The sequence below is a fragment of the Parasteatoda tepidariorum genome, chromosome 3 (assembly GCF_982258835.1).
Source record: "Parasteatoda tepidariorum strain Cologne lab strain chromosome 3, Ptep-v5.0, whole genome shotgun sequence".
In the NCBI taxonomy this organism is placed as follows: domain Eukaryota; kingdom Metazoa; phylum Arthropoda; class Arachnida; order Araneae; family Theridiidae; genus Parasteatoda; species Parasteatoda tepidariorum.
The window spans coordinates 59,418,597-59,436,484 of NC_141757.1; the positions used below are offsets into that span (position 1 = coordinate 59,418,597).

Sequence of the window (17,888 nt, forward strand, 5' to 3'; positions counted from 1 at the left end):
ATAAGAAGTAAAGTGACAGTCAGGAGGTACATCACCTGTAAACTGGTTGTTGGACAACTTTTCCATGAATATATATATTAGGTACGCTGTTTCCTGCTGACAGACATTTTATTCTTTCTTTCTATGTCAAAATGTGTTAGCAGATTTAGTTAATGGATGATATAAATGTGTTCTCAAAGAACTACTTAATTAATAGTACAGTACTATTTATCAATAGTGTAAGAATACAGAGCAAATCAACAATAAAAAACTTTTCCTCTTCACCCCAAAATTGTATTGGTTAGAAGAGCCCATTTCAAGAACCTCAGCTGTTGTTTTTTCCTTTATTCAAAGGATCGTACCAAACTTTAGGGGGCTGATTTACATAAAGCCAATGAAAGCTAGACTTCTTCTCCTACGTATATTCTTTGGTTTCTACTAAGAGTATATATATATTATAGCTCAATAATTATCGCTGCAACACCGGCTCTTGCAACATATCATTTAAAAGAGCCAATGTTTCTTTAACACATTGTTTGCCTTTAGAATAATCTGTTTGGGCTTTCTTAGATGCAATAAAGTCCAGCATGGCAAAATTGTTTTGTTCCAGATACTGCCATCGTCTCTCAAGATTACACAGCTGAGTATAAGTTTCATTGTCATTTAGTTTATTCTTCTGTGTCTCATAAAGAGTATTTATTTCTCCAACTACCTGTAAAAAATATATATTTTTAATCCAAAGGTAGGCATATAAATAACATGCAGATATAATAACACAATTTAATTGCTATATATATATTTCAATTCAATGCGGGAAACATAATATATATGTTTATTGATAAGAATTTAATAAAAAATGATATAGCTTACTTAAATACTGATAAACTAAAAGCTGCATCAAATTTTGAAGTTTAAGATTTATAAATGATCTATTCTATTAAATAAAGAATTAAAAAAAGATCTCTATTTTATAATGAAATATTTATGATGTAAAATTACAATTTTGCTTTTTAGAAAGTCAATAATCACAGAAACAATTCAGCTGTTAATAATTACTACATGGGACTTAAGACAATAAAGCTGATAAAAACTCAAAACTAAACAAATTCAAACAAAAATTAACTAAAAAGAAGTTTATAAGACTTTTTAGAAAAAACATTGAGAAAATAAATCTAAAATAAATTAATAAAAGAAAATCAGCAAAAATTAACATAGTAAAAGAAATGCAGCAATTTTATTAATTGCTTTGCCTAATGATTGAATTTGAATATAATTTAAATTTTGATATAAGACAATATAATTTTTGATTTTGAGAAATAGAAAGCAAAACAAATCTATAGTTGCTTTTGTATACAAAACATTAAAAGTTATATTAATTTTTCTAAGAGTATATCACAATTGTTGCTATCTTAAAATTATCAAAGTTGTAAGGGAAGCAAAAATTGCTATGTCTTTCTTAAACTAAACAAAGTAAAAAATATAATAAAACATATAAAAGAATTATTCAATTGATCCTTTTTCAAATTAAACATTTGTGACTTAGTACTCTTTATTTTGATAATAGAAATATCAATACATTTCAAATCAATTTATGTTTTAAAAACTTTAAACTATTTTTTTTCATTTAAGCAAATATTTCTTCATTTAAAAGTTTTAAAATATATTATATTTTAAGAAAAATTGTACTTAGTCGTAATTAATCTTTCATTCTTAATGTTCAATTGAGCAAATTCATCAAAGTAACAAGTTTCTACTACAAGGAAATCCCCTATTATTAATTAAATTAAATAATTTTCTAATATTTTATAAGGGAAATTTAACATTTAAAATAAAACTTTAACTTCATCTTTTTTACTCAAATAGTGAGAGTAACTCTTTTCTATGTTTTATATATGTTTAGGAATAGATTAATATACCATAAAATGCTATAAATCAACAATTCGTTAAAACCTGCATTTCATAAAGGTGAAAACTTATGAGTAAAAAGATACATACTTTTTTGCTATATTCCTTTTGCTTTTTTAAAATTTTATCTTCTTCAATTAACTTATCTTTCTTTTCTTCAGCCGCGGTTTTCAAAGCACCCAGATCAGAGTAAACAATCATCTCTTTTTCCATTGAAGTTATTTTTTGTTGCAACGTTTCCAATTCCTGCTGAATTTTTGTTTCCAATTGTTCAATCTTTAAATAATAATGATCATGATTAGAAGAGAATAACGGTAAAAATGAGCATATTTCTATTTAAGAACAATCTCCCAAAACATTTTTTATAATAATACAATTTATGACAAGTTTAAAAGTTTCCCTTTAAAAAAATTAAATAGTACTTTACTTTTAGAGTTAATTAATAGAAAAAGATTTAATCTATGTTTTATAGGTGGATTTAATTAAAATAATGTACATGTGAATACTAAAATATACCTTTATGGTGCTAATTAGATATTATGCTTATTACTAAAATATACCAAAAATATGTGCCATACATATTAAAAAATATATGCCATAAAATACTGTAAGAATAAATATTATAGACAAAAAATTGAATCATACTTCAATTTTGTTGTAGTAATGTATGTTAATATTGAAGAGTGAAAAATCTTCATAGACAATTTAAAATGTCATAAATTGACTGTTAAAAAGGACAGACAGTTTAGAATAGTTAGCAATTACAAACTTACAATCGGCACCTTTTATAAATACTTGTCTCTTTTTATTTTTCTTTAGCGTAATAAATTAAAAATAACAAGGTATATTAAAAGGATAATTGAGAAATATAGTGGGTTAATTTTTAGTAGCATCTTTAAACATCATATCAATTATTTATTCAGGCATATCTCACTTTTGCTTAAAGGTCATAAAACCTCTTTTGTCCCAAATTCTAACTGTTTCAAGCATTGATAGTGAATTTGAATTTCGTGAAGCATGTTTATTTTCAACCCTCAAACTGTTGGTTAAGTTATTTCAAGTAGGAATGATAGAAAATAAATAGAAATTTGCAGTTTTTTTATTTTTAAGTCAATAATGTTGCACATTGACTACAAAAATAAAAAGATTTCTTTAAACTATTATTAAGCATTGAAGGCTTCTCACAACAATTAAAAGGCAATAACTTAGTTACAATGGAAAACTTTAAATCACGAGGAAAAAAGAATAGCTGGATATTAATTAAATAAAATGCAGAAAGAAATTTTTATATTTAAGAGAATACATGAAAAATTGAACTAAAAAACTATACTGTATCAAAACTAATATTGTCGTACAATGTTTAAACAAAAGTTTATATATATGTTGGTATTATTGAAAATATACCTTTGTCAAATCCATTGCAAGTTTCTTTTGCTCATTATTTAGAGTCATAACAGTCATTCTGGATTTTTCCATTTCTCCTTCTTTAAATCTAGGAATTTAACATTTACGAATACTATAAAATTTGTCATACAGTAAAAATTTAACTTTGCATAGAAAATTCTAAAACATAATGTTTAATTGATTTTCCTCATATATATATTCGATTCTGATAGATTCGATACACGATTCTGTTTTTCAATTTGGGAAAATTAAATTCGGAAACACAAATTAAGTAGTTCAAGCCTTTTATGAACTCATGTTCAGAAAAGCTCAATGGGAGAATGTGTGTAGCAAGGAAATTTCAGTACAATTCAGCTCGAGAGCTCAAAGCACCCCATTAATCAATTTATAAATTACTAATTCAGGGATCAAAACATTTTGTTATAAATTTAGAAGAGACAGATCATTTTCATGAACTATATGATGTGTTCAGAATTTATTATTTAAGACAAAATGATAACTTGACTTATATGAAAAAATTTATGAAAATTTTGAATTTGAACAGAGGTCACTTTTAAAATATAACTTATATACTGCATTTTGAAAACATAGTTTAATTTTTAAATCAGAAAAAATTGAGTAGTGATTTACAAATTTGAACTTTATTATTTCCTTTATAAAATGTTTAATTTAAAGACTTAAAAATATATCATTTTATTATAAATTGAAAATCTTTACATAGATAGATCATTCTCATAAAATAAATTATCATTAAAACTAAATTATTATTAAATCATAAAATTAAAATATATTTAAAAATAAGTGAAAAAAATGTGTACCTTAAAAGAGAAGGCACATTTCATTTAGTTTAAATTAACTTTATTTTTGAAATGTAAGTGATCTTAAATAATTTAGAAATTAAATCAGGATTTACAAGTCAAATGCTTCATCGATAAGTTTTTAAATCAAAAGGAATACAAAAATATAGTACTATTCATAAATATGCCTTGAGGAAATGTTAAACTTCATCTGTAAAATATATAAATCTTCCAGCTTTGATATAAATATGTATGTGTCTAAAATTGAATGGCTAATCGAGCATTTAACTCATAAACATTAAACCAATCAAACTGAAAATATACACACTTAAATATTTACTCATGATCTTAATTTAATATTATATATTGAAGAGATTCTTTAACAAATGATAGGTTTGTTTTTGTAGATACAAATAGAATTTATCAATTTATTTTAATTCCATAGTAGATGTGAGCTTATAAAATGAAATATTGGAATCATTGCATAGACAGTAATTTTTCAATTAACTGGAATAGTTATAAGAAACTATAAAAAAATATGATGCAAATAATCATTATCAATTATAAATTAGCATAATTTTGATAATTTGCAAAATGCTAACAGAGAGTGTAAGGTAATGGAAAATAACAGCTTTTATTTTAGTTTATGTTGGTCATTTTAAAAGGAACAAAAAGAAAATTTTGTTTGACATAAATAGATTTTTTGATCATTCAAATTAATAGTTGAATATTTGATAATATTATTAAAAAGTTTTTACAATTCAAACACTTACTGTAAATCATCTTTAAGCAGTGCAAGCTCTTGGGGAGAAGGAATATGGTGAAAATGGCCTATATTTCGACTTAATTTTTCCAACAATGATACCACTGTACTTTCTAATTGAATCTTTTTTTCAATGCTAGTAGTTTGATTTTCATCAAAAGTAGATAGGAAGCTATCCATTGTTTCTTCTCTCTTTTTAAGCTCTCGATACTTGCTAATTCTCTCTCCTTGGTTGTCTTCCAATTCTTGATCAATTTGCTCCAACTCATTTTTTCCACGACTTATTAGTTCTCGAATTTCAGCCAACTGCCTTTCAATACTTGTTATTTCCGTATTATGTTCTTTTACCTAAAAGAGTTATTGAAAAAATATCAAAAATGAACATGTAGTCTCTATAGTATGAATAAATAATGTTTTAACAATCCATGGAAACAATAGCCCAGCTAAGAAATAAGTACTTTTGTCCTAACTGTGCTCCAACATCAAATATTTAGAGCATACAGAACCAAAAAAAAAAAAAAAAAATTCCATAAAATAGCATTATAGCAAGTAATCAACAAAACTCAAAAATATTTCTTGGTACATGCACAATCATTAGCCTTTTAATAAATAGGGAAAAAAATATTTACCACACAAACGGTTAAGTAAAAACACAATGACAAGCTATTTTCAAATTCAATATTCAACAGCACAAATTGTTCTCCAATTTTGCATGGGTAAAAGAAGATATTAGCTCAAATTTAAGTGAAGTATCAATCATGTGTGCATTTAGGGAATAATAAAAAAAACTTATAAAGTGAGAAAATAAGATATTTAATATCCCTTGACTACAAAAATTGGAATCAAACTCTAACTTCTACAAGGCAAGGCATAAGTTGCAAGATTTTTATATAATTATAATTTGTATTTGAGGAGATAAAAAACTTTTTATATTCTAAGACTCATTTTTTCCATAAACGTTTTCACTTGTAACTTGCAATGTTTTTAATTAAAACTTTCAAAATTTCCACATCATTTAGTAATATATTACACAAAATTGCATTGAAATTGGTGAACAATCTAATATTAAATAATAGATTTTAAATTAAATATAGTATAATCTTGATATCTCAAAGTTGATATCATTTCTAAAATAAGTTTGAATATTGAATATAAGTACAGATTGCTCTTTTACTGCATGTTATATATGAACACTTCACTGAAAAATATGAGAAGACATTTGCTCGTCACATGCTTAAAGCTATAGAACACTTCACTATACTGAACATATAATTTGTTTCCCCTAGCATTTTTTTTTCTTCTTTTGCACAGTGGCGTAGATCTAATACAGTGAACTCTCGCTACTACGATATCCGATACAACAATAACTCCCTCTATTACGATAATGTTCCGTGGTCCCGCCAAACTTGCATATGGATTAATGTTATCTTCCTCTCAATATAACGATATTCTCTGAAGCAGTAAACCTCTGTAAAACGATTTTTTTCCAAATTTCAACATTATTTTCTATTTTTTTTATTGGTTTTCAAATAATGTAAAATGCCTTTTTGTCATCTTTTACCATTTTTTTCATCTTTTCTGATAAAAGGGTCACTGCTGGTTATGATCTTTCACCCCACTGTTATTTCTTTTCACATCAGAGAATGGCTTTTGTATTCAAATTTCATTCCCCCACTGTTGAGGTACTTAGACCACTCTAAGAGCTTCATGTTTTAGAATTGCCTCCCTCAGTTCTTAAGAAATCACCATTGTAACATCATGAGTCATAAATGACCACACACATCACAGTAACACCTGCTACCCTGAGAAGGTACTGTTTCTGTAGAAGGTGGGTGGAGCACGTTTATTGAAATTGAGGAGGAGAAAAAAATGTATACTGACCATTGGTCATCGTTCATCACTGTCACTTAATCCCTGATTTAAACTACACCTGGTGTTTTCATAAGCTAGCGCAAATTCTACGATCAGAGCTTTTCGCATTTAGTGCTGCTAACATTTTCAGCTTGGTGAGTCTTCAGCGTATTGGATATTTTTTACTAGTGTAATTTAGCATAAGATGGCAGGGAGAAAGTAACTTTCATTTCAAGATAAACTTAACGTTATTAAAGATATTGATGATGGAATGAAACAGATTGATGCAGCTAGAAAATACGGATTATCTCAATCTAGAGTTGCAACGTTTCTAAAGAAAAGAAAACAGATCGAAGATACTGTAAGTTCAAATTTAATTAATCCAAAGCGTAAACGACTAAAAGTCGCAACTAATGAAAACATTGATGCTGCCGTCTTAAAATGGTTTCAAGAGATGAGAGCAACAAATATCCCGATAAATGGGCCCTTGTTATGCACACAAGCACGTAAATTCGCAGTAATGCTAGGGAACGAAACTTTTAAAGCTAGTAATGGTTGGCTAATGCGTTTTCGGGATCGACATGGAATAACTTTCCAAGAAGTTCACGGAGAGAAAAAATCTGCTCCGATTAACGAAGCAAATGAATGGAAGCAAGAGAAGATGACAGATATTCTTCAAAAGTATAAACCAGAGAACGTTTATAACGCAGATGAAGCTGGGCTGTTTTTTCAACTCCTTCCCGATCGAACATTGGTATTTAAGGGTGAAAAATGTTACGGCGGAAAAAAATCAAAGCAGAGATTGACTGTTCTTCTGTGTGCCAATAGCACAGGGACACACAAAAGGCAACCTCTTATTATCGGCAAATCATTGAAGCCGAGGTGTTTCAAGAATGTGAAAAGTCTTCCCGTGGAATATAAAGCCAATAAAAAAGCTTGGATGACTTCTAAGTTTTTTTCTGAATGGTTGTTGATGTTAGATAAAGAAATGAAAAAGAGGAAGAAAAAAATTGCTTTATTAATTGATAACTGCACCATTCACACCTCAATTCCAAAACTACACAACGTCTAAATTGTTTATTTCCCGGCCAACTGCAATTCGATTTTGCAGCCACTCGACATGGGCATAATCAAGTGTTTCAAAGGATACTACAGGAAGCGTTTGGTTGAATCGATACTTGTCAACATCAAAAATAAAGTAGAAGATCCTTTTAATACTGTGAATGTCAAGGAAGCATGTGATATTATTGCTGGTAGTTGGTGGGAGGTAACAGAAAAAACTATTCAAAATTGTTGGAAAAAGGCCGGTTTGTGTGTCTTGGAAGATGAAATTGTTTCTAGTAGTGAAGAAAATTCCACAGACAGGGATCTTTCAGATAATCAAGAATTTGTTTTGAATCTTCAAAAATCTTTATCCCAACTTGAGGAAAAAATGGGTAAAACATATGGTGTTAACGTGGAGGACTATTTAACTACCGATGACGATCTCACAATTTTCGCAGTGATGAAGAGATTCTCTCTGAAATTACGGATGAAATGGAAAATAATGATAAGGAAGAAGATGGTGATGATGATCCATGTGTATCACAGTCCGTATTGTCAACCCATGAAGCTCTTCAATCCGTAAAATCTCTAAAGACATTTTTCTCAAGTCTTCCATTCACAAATGAAAATCATTTTCGGGCATTGGACTCTATGCATACTTTGTTGGTTGACAGTCAGAAAAATGAATAAACAAACAAAAATATCGGATTTTTTTCAATAAAAATGTTTTTTTAAGGTAAGTTTACAATCTTATGTGCTGTATTTAGATCCATTGTTTTTAATGCTTAACCGTAATAAACACTTAGCAAATTAATTTTTTCGATAATATATAAATATATTTATAGTTAATGAATATATAACATTAAATTTCAAAAAATCTTATTGCGTCCCAGAATTATGTGGGCCCTCGATATAACAATATATCCCTCTACAACAATATTCTTATTTGGTCCGCAAAATATTGTTGTAGCGAGGTTTTACTGTATTCTCTTTATATTGCCTTGCAAAATATTCATGAACATTTTTCAAAATTTGTGAAATTATCATTGTTAGAATTAACTAACAAATCAGGACAATTTTTCTCTGCCATTCAAAAACAATAATGATGCAACAGTTGGTGTTTCTGTCCAATTTTTACAAAAATTACATAGCAAGACTATTTTTTTTTTTTTAAATTTCTGTAAACATTCCAAAAAAGATCAGAAGAAGCATAATTGAATGCTTCATTAAGACCAACTCCTTTAAATAAACTAAATAATGGCAAAATAATCAGAGAATATAACATTTAATGAGGTAAGAAAAAGGGTGAAACCGGCAACAGTGCATCTTTTCAGCAAATAAATAGTTTTAAATATAGTATTTCAGCTACTAGAACAATTTGCATAACAATATTTTAATTCACAAGTATGCGATAATTTCAAAAAATCTTAATATAATTTTAATAAAGTTTCAGAGTTATTATTTGCAGTTATAAATTTGATTTCACTTAGCCAGTAATACCTTAAATATGAGTTGTTTGATAAACTGCATCTTAATTTATTATGATACTTATTAAGGACAAATTACTAAAAGTGAAACTTCTACCAATGATTTAATTTCCATGAAATGAAATGAGAGGAAAATATTAATGAGGTAAATGAAATATATTCAAATAAAATAAAAACAAATATTTCTCAAAATTAAAAATTATACTTGTTGAACAAGATTTTCTCGCTCTTGAGCAGGTGTTCCTTTGCTTTTCTCCTCTAACAGGAGAGCATCTCGTTTTTCTTCCACTTCTCTCAGTTTATTATATAGAGCCAGGGCTTCTTGCTTTATCTAATACAGAAAATTATATTTGAATGAAATATATGAAAGATATATTAATTATCAAATGAATAATTATAAACTATGCTATAATAAATATAGTATTTGCAGTAAGGATTTTATCTAAGTTAGCAATAATTTGTTACCATAACTATAGTTTATGAATGAAAAATAGACACAGAATACTTTATTGAGTAGTTTTAGACTGAAAAAAGGTGAAAAAGTTAAGTCTACCTTTCAAGTTAAACGCAAGAACTCTCTTCAAAATTTAAAGTTATATTTTGTTGCAGGTTTAGAAAAGCAATTACAGCATATGGTTTTAGTGTTCTTCCATTGTAACACGTATTTCCATTACAGCTTGTAATTTTGTCTTGCTTTAAAATCAAAACTATGTTATAAATGTAGAAAAGTATAAAAATTAAAACACATCAGACAAATATTTGATTTTTCTTATTATTTGAAATATATAACTTGACATTAGAAAAATAAGTGTATTGTTATGAAGTTTTACTGGTACTATGATCAAAAAATATTTCTGTCAGTAAAGAGATGTTTTTTAAGCTAAAATAGGGAAATGTTGGGCCAAAAGCAGAGAAATCTGAATTTGGAAGTGTCACAACTTTTACATTTTGGCAAGTCTGTGTAAACACTTTTCCTAAGTACACAACTTTTTCCTTAAATAACAAGGAAGAATATTTCCTTGGAGGAAAAAACAGTAATTAAAGGGGCAGCTTCAGGCGTTGCAAGTACTTAGTTGGTTAAAATGCATGTAATATTAGGAAGAAAAAAATACTTCTGACTTGATTGATGAAATACTATTTATTTGCAAAAGTCCTACTTTAGAGCTTTACTGCTTTTTCCACACTTAATTATTTTACAACAGAAAAATACAGTGCAAAAAATAACTATAGAAAAATTAATCATATTTAAGTAAGATAAAATTTAATGTTAATAGAAACAACTAAACTGAAATTTTCCATACGTCGTAAAAACTTTTATCTTAAACAATTTAGATTTCTTAATACAAATAATTTATAATCCCACTTCTGATAAAAAATTTAAAAAAAGAAACCACTGTCATTACCAAACATTTCAATTTGTCATGGTAATGTTTTTGGTTGGGCAATTGGTTTTTTCCACAGACAACTTACACAATACACCTGACATACCAGAAATTTACTATCTCATAATAAAAAAGACGGGAACTCAATGTATACAATGGGTTGACTTAGTATTCCAGGTAACATGGTATATATATATATATATATATATATATATAGGGGAGAGTCGGGTAGCCCCGCCCACTTAAGGAGTATTGCTTATATTTCTGTATAATATTGAGTAATAATCAATATTTTTGTATGTTTCTATTGTTTTACCATCTAATTAAATAATGCATAAGAATAAACCAAAAAAAGAATAGTTTAACTTACAAAAATAGAAATTTAAAAAAACATGTTTTTCAGCTCTTTTCAAAATGTGTCGAGTAGACCCGCCCAGTTACAAAAATTATGTTTTTTGACTGTTTTTTCAGGTATAAAGGAAAGTGACCAATGTATTAACAATAGATAAACTTCATTTATCATTTTTATCACAAAATTATTTTATTTATTACATATTTATATACTTTCAGTGAATTCTATCATTTAATAACAATCATTTAATAACAACAATATTTTTTGTTAAAAATGCATATAACATTCAAATTTGAAGCAATAAAATAATAATCTTTGCAACCGTACATTTATCGACGAAATAAAATTGGGCGGTGATACCCGACATTCGTGTGAGCGGGGATACCCGAAATCCAATTTTTTTGCAAATTAGTAATTACTTGAACAATTTTTCACATATCAACTTATTTCTTTGTTCAAATTAAACTTAAGACTACATACTTTAATGCTGTATGTATAGAAAAAATTATTTTTTTAGTATTAAAATGAAGTTTAATCGAAACATTCAACCAAATTTGCTTAATTCCATGACTACTGTATTTAACATATTTTCAAAACTATTGTTTACCATGTTAACAGCTGCATAAATACTTGAAACTTTGAAAATAATCTTTTTTCTATCTAACAATTAATGTCCGATGGCCCATTGATTTGAAAAAATATTCTATACATATGAAATTGACTGTGGGCGGAGTTACCCGGCTCTCCCCTATATATATATATATATATATATATATGTATAAAAGTTCAAAATGGAGATAAAACAAAGGAAAATTACAGACATATGAAAAAGGGGGGAGGGAAGAAACATAATAATGAAAAAATAACAAACAGCTGTAATAACAAACATATATATATATATATATATATATATATATATATATATATATATATATATATATATATATATATATATATATATATATATATATATATATATATATATATATATATATATATATATATATATATATATATATATATATATTCTTGAAGTTTAGAAATTTCAAACTTCAAACATTTTTTTAGATATGGCATTACTTACATTTTAATTTTTATTATGAATCAGATGGAAAAAAAAAGAAAAAAGCTTTTTACTTTTCACAGAACAATCTGTATGTTTTAGTAGCTATTTAGTATTATGAAGCAAAAGAGTTATAAAATATATTTTTGTCAAAAATTCTTTATAACCTAATTGTCTTTTTACTAAAATAAATTATTCTACAATATCAGCTAATATGACAAAATTTCACACCTGCGATAAGGAAAGTTCTTCTTCAAGAGACATTTTTTGAGATATCAGAAGATCTAAGTCCTGTTGAAGCTTTTCAAGAGATCTCTGAAGATCATTATCAGTTTTTTTCAACTCATTATACCTAATAGGAAGGAAAATATGTAATTTGGAAAAGTACAAAGCTTATTTACAATGCAGAAAACTATACTTTAAATTGCTCAATAGAAATATAATAAAATTGTTCACTTAAAGTCTCTAAATTATACAATAATGTTATTGATTTTATGCAATAATGCGATTAATTCATTCAATGATGATTAATCACACTTGAAGAACTACCATCTCATTTTAAAATAGATTTATGAGAGTCAAATATTTATAAGGAACAAGTAGAAATTAGCATTCAGTTAAAGTTTGCTTAACTTCAAAGAATAAAAATGCATTAATTTCTATATTACATGTAAGCTGTTAATTCCATTTTAAAATTTCTTATTTCTTTATTTATTTAGTTATTTTGTAATTAAAAATATTATAATTTATTGAAGTCCGGTATAGAAAAGTAGTGCGATTTAAAAAAATAAAAGATGAAAGAAATTTTTTTTAAAAATATACATTAAAATTCTTATTTGAAACGTGCACTAAGTAAAGATAAAGATTGTAGGAAATAGAGAGGATTCGATAAATGAATTTTGTGAATGAAAGCTTGAATTATGATTTGCTGCTGCAGGATTCATATTCCATAAGCAATTTTTCATTTAAGTGTTATAGGGAAAAAGAATCAGTGAAATAGATTTGATTTTCAACAATTTTGTTTCTTCTCCTTTATCATTCTACTATTAAAAACAATACTATAAAAAGTGATATACTATATTAAGCTGAAAACAGACAGCTTTTTAAAATTCAGAATTCTGAGAGATATGCAACATTTGATATGAGTTTTTTAAGATAGAAAATACCCTCCACACACCACCTGTATTTTACCCAGAACAAATTGGAAAATCTAATCTCCTGAGGAATTTGTGATCAGTTTAAAATGTTGGAAGGTAGATCAGCATTTTGTTTGTGGTCAAGAACATGTCCCAACTGACAAATGGCTCTCAAAACCGTAAAATGTAAAGAGCTTGTCACATGTGGACTAGGTGTTAAAAGTTCTAATAACTAGCTGCATTAGAATGAAGGAAAATCAATACCCCATAGTAGTTACATCAGATATTGATTTACTCTAATATGTTGAAATGACTCCCAGGCTGATCATAAGACACAGTTTTCAATAGATCACTAAAGTTAAGCATCACTGGCTGCAATCAGTGAGTGGATGACCACTTTGATCAGTCTGTGAAGGGGCCGAGGTGTGCAGTATCAGACCTTGTTACACTGTTCCCTACCGTAAAGTGCTTGACTTTGTGTGCAGATTGTCAGACTACAAAAGCAAGGAAGCCATCTGTTGAAAATCAAATTTGTGATGGATTATCTGAGGCTCATCTTCAGGGATGTCTTCCAGACCATTGTCAATAGCCAGCATACAGCTATAGTGCAACATAAATAATGTACTACAATTAGGACAACTTTCTCATAACACAGTTTGTTTGTGCAATCACAAATAAGGATAGGGTGTTTTAACATGAAAAACACATGTTGAATTACAAATTACAAGAACTAACATGCAAGTAATCCAGAAATAAATACTTTATGTAAATAAAAATTGGCCCTAATGATTAACAAAAATTTGACATTAAGTGCAAAGAAAAAAATATATATAGAAATATTTTGAATTATATCCCATTGAAGTTGCATATCCAGTTATCCACGAATTCTAGGTGAAATAGAGAGTGTACTGAATTGGAAAAAAACACATAAAATTCTTACTCTTTCCTTAATTCTGGCGACATGGTAGATGTCAAATTTTCGGCTACATAACGTTCTTGGGTAATTTCAGATTCTAACTGCGCTAACTGAGCTTCCCTTTCCTGTCGCTGCTCAAATAAGCTATCAATTGCTTGGGCTTCAGTTTCATTTTGCATCTATGTTTAATAAAGTTAGACTTAATAAATTTCTATACATAAATAGAAATAAGCTGCAACTTGAAAAATACACAAATAAATTAAGTTTGAGTAACAGAGACTATGGCTGAGCTTATTAATATAAGCTCAAGCATAATTGTAAGCTCTTTTAAACTAAGAAAAAAATATTTTTTCGATTTTTTTTTTTTTTAAATAAAGTTTTGAAATTTATATATATTGGGTATAATGTTTTAGCTTGATACTTGAAAAACACTGATTTTGAAAGTTACCTTATTTATAAAGTTTTGCCTTAGTTATAGTTGCCTAGTTCTAATACTTAGTATTATGTAGCATGGTCAGATTTTCCTTTACTGTAATTCTAAAATTATCCAGTTGTAGCAATTCAAACTTCAGCTAGATACCCTGATCGTAAAGAATCAAAACATAACTAAAAATCTCTAAACACTGAGCTATTTAATTATTACCCATATTATTCGATTTTCAAAACTTTATATAAGTACAAATATTTATAAAATTAAAAAAAATTTTAATGTATAATACATTTCTATCACTTTAATATCTTTATTCCACTGTGCTTAAAGTCTTAAAACACAATATTATTTCAAACTTTAATCTTCAATAAGCAAAACATAAATTATGCATTTTCTGATTAATTATTATTATTTATTTGAAATATAGTTTCGTATGCTCTGAACTGAAAATAGTAAATATCTGTTTTAACCTTTCTAATGTTTAACATTAAAAAAAATTGCATTTACATGAAAATTTTCTCTCGTATGCCTTTATTTACGATTAATTTTATTTAAAACTTCAATAAATATTGCAAGGAAGTATACACATCACTGTTCATGCTCACTAGTATTATAAACAACAAAGATTTAATTTATCATAAATAAAATACTTCAGAACTTTTACATCTTAAAAAGATTGCTCTGAAATAGTATTATATATCACTGTTCATGCTTACTATTATCAACAAATATCTAAATCATCATATTAGCACAATAAGTCACAATTTATATATTTATTTTACGTTTTCAAAACATTCCTCAAAAAAAGGTTTCTTGTTAAAGACAAAATAAAGATATATTAATTTGCGAATTTATAAATATTAATAGAAAAAATAAGAAATACTTTTAACTCCTTATATTCTTGTTGAACATCAGCCATTTCCGCATCTGTATTCAGTTTATCTACTAACAAATTATAATCCGCTAACTGCCCTTGCAAACTTTTTAGCTCAAGTGCCTGGCCTTCCGCTCTTTTCTCATACGTTAAATACGTAGATTGTTCTTTGGTCAGCAGATCAAGCTCTTTATTTAATCGATTGATTTCTGTACTTAGTTCATTAACTTTGCTGCGAAGTAAACCCATGAAATAAGATTTGTCTTGAACCTGCCTACGAAGAGTACGAACTCCTGTTCGAGGTGTTACGAGACCTTGCTGAGACATGGGGCGATCAACAACATTAATGTGAGATAGCACACCAACACCATGAGCAAAGCCACTGCGTGTACCAGGACGATTATTTGAAGCAGTGATAAGTCTACTGGCAGTCCCAGGTATACCAGAACGGCTAGGTAAAGTAAGATTGCTTGAGTTCCTCATTGAAGACATTGGTCTCAAACCAGAGCCTGGCCGATTACCAGCAGATGTTGGTGGGCGCCCGTCCATTGTAATTTTTTTTTTTTTTAAATAAGATTTGCAAAATTCATTTAATCCATAAAAATGATGCCTTCAGAATAATAAGATTAAAATATTTTAAAGAACATAAAAACTAAATATTTTAAAACCAAATCAATATAACTCGATTGCGAAACCTAAACAGTATAGATGCAAACGAAAATTTTTAATAGTTCATTCGTTGTGCTTAGACTTAATTAAATAAAATGACTAGATGATAACAATAACTAAATTTAGTAATAACTACATTTTATTATAGTTAAATAATAGTTTTAATTTTTGAAAATTAAAGCTTTCGTGATAATAATAAATATTGATGTTAACATCAATCAACCATTTCTAGCTGAGAAATGTTTACATGATACTGTTTCTATGACAACAAAGAAATAAATAAAATAAAAAATCGTTGCGGTCAGAGTTAGTTCGTTCTCTTGACTCAATAAAAAAAAATTTCTTTTTATTTTTTTACTAATTTATTCAAATGAAAAGTTCCTCTTGTACATTCGAAATAATAAGAATAATGTACACTTTAGCTATTTGCATTTTTTGCGTTTTTTCGGTTTTTGCAGAATTCTTCGTTTAAATCTATCTATTCGTGACGTAGTTCGTAGTAATCGTAACCAAATCGATCTTAGTTGGTGCATAACCCTTCTTCTGTTTGTTTATTTGTATATTTTCTATCAATAAAATGTATTTCAGCTTCTATTTTGAAAAATAAAATGCGCAAGCAGAATATTATGATAAATTATTTCTCAAAAAGGATTTTTAACTCCAAAATATAGAGTGAAAAGCATGGGGAATTTCATCTCTAAAGAAATGTAATAATTTCTTAGTAAAAAATTTTGATATTTTTAAATGTATCTCATATGATCTTAAATACGATATTTTCTTCTAAAAAATTTGTCTCAAATCATGCATTTTAAAGATTCGGAATCTGCTATCTGCAACTGTTTTTGAAAAAACATCCAAATAAGCTGCATTAAATTTTCTAGGTAAAGGTCCTAGTAATTATCTTGATATCTGCAAAAAAAATTTATTGAAAAGAAGAGTAAGGAAAACAAATTTATTTTTTTTAAGTAATGCAGTCAAAAGATTCAGAATCCCCTTTGCATAACTGTTCTGAAATAAGCTCTGAGCCTTTTTCCAGTGAAACCCTCATTTTTCCAAGTGCAGACCCTAGTTCTTCTCGTGAGGATTGTGAAAAACATTTATACTCTGGCTTAATGCAATCTGAAGAATTGGAATCTCCTATGAATGAGAATGACTGTTTTGACGAAAATTCTGAATCAACTGAATCGAATTCACCAGATTCGCCTAGTAAAAATAGTAATTCTTCACTTGATTCTAACCGAGGTTTTGGTAGCAAAGAGAATTGTGAAAAAGGTGTCTATCCAGATTTAATCATTCAGTTAGAAGAATCAGAATCTACTATGAATGAGAATGATGTTCCGGAAGAAAATTCTGAATCAGCCGAATCAAAATCGCCAAATAAAGATCCTATTTCTAGTAAAGATTCTAGTTCTTGTCTTGATTGTTACCAAGGTTTTGATAGTAAAGAGGATTACAAAAAGCATTTATATTCTGGTCTTTGTTTAACTCATTTATCAAAACCTCCAAATAAAAAGTCAAAAATCATTTGCCATATATGCCAGGAAAAATTCAACACCGCAAGGGAGTTAGATAAGCATTTGACTGTTAAAAAATGCTTTAAACGGGATTTAGAAACTGCTCCTGTAGTTGCTGATGACCCTCGTGTTTGCTATCTGTGTGGTGAAGGGTTTAGTGATATAAGCAACTTAGAATTACATCTAAAGAAACATGCTGATGGTCCCATTTTTCCTTGTGAGGAATGCGGAAGAATATTTACTAAAAAAGACTATCTGAAATCTCACTCAGCTATTCATAATGTTGAAAAAAACTTTGTTTGTGATAAATGCAACAAATGCT

General features: G+C 27.8%; 1 protein-coding gene across 1 annotated transcript; it reads right to left on the reverse strand.

Annotated features, from left to right (window-relative positions):
- Positions 1-309: 309 nt before the first annotated feature.
- On the reverse strand, positions 310-16,470 carry LOC107437929 (intraflagellar transport protein 74 homolog). The gene is made up of 8 exons (XM_043051676.3): positions 15,393-16,470; positions 14,104-14,258; positions 12,259-12,379; positions 9,436-9,561; positions 4,859-5,196; positions 3,289-3,376; positions 1,975-2,160; positions 310-691 (listed from the first exon to the last, which is right to left on the reverse strand). The coding sequence occupies exons 1-8, from the start codon at positions 15,930-15,932 to the stop codon at positions 449-451; spliced, it is 1,797 nt and encodes a 598-aa protein (XP_042907610.2). The 5' UTR covers positions 15,933-16,470; the 3' UTR covers positions 310-448.
- Positions 16,471-17,888: the final 1,418 nt, after the last annotated feature.

Bases quoted from the DNA above. Each gene is read 5' to 3' on its own strand.
- LOC107437929 (XM_043051676.3), bottom strand. From the start codon at position 15,932: ATGGACGGGCGCCCACCAACATCTGCTGGTAATCGGCCAGGCTCTGGT. The intron at 2,161-3,288 runs GTATATTTTCAA...TATTATTTAAAG, and splicing joins TTGCAATGGATTTGACAAAG to ATTGAACAATTGGAAACAAA. The intron at 692-1,974 runs GTATGTATCTTT...TATTTTTTACAG, and splicing joins AAAAGGAATATAGCAAAAAA to GTAGTTGGAGAAATAAATAC.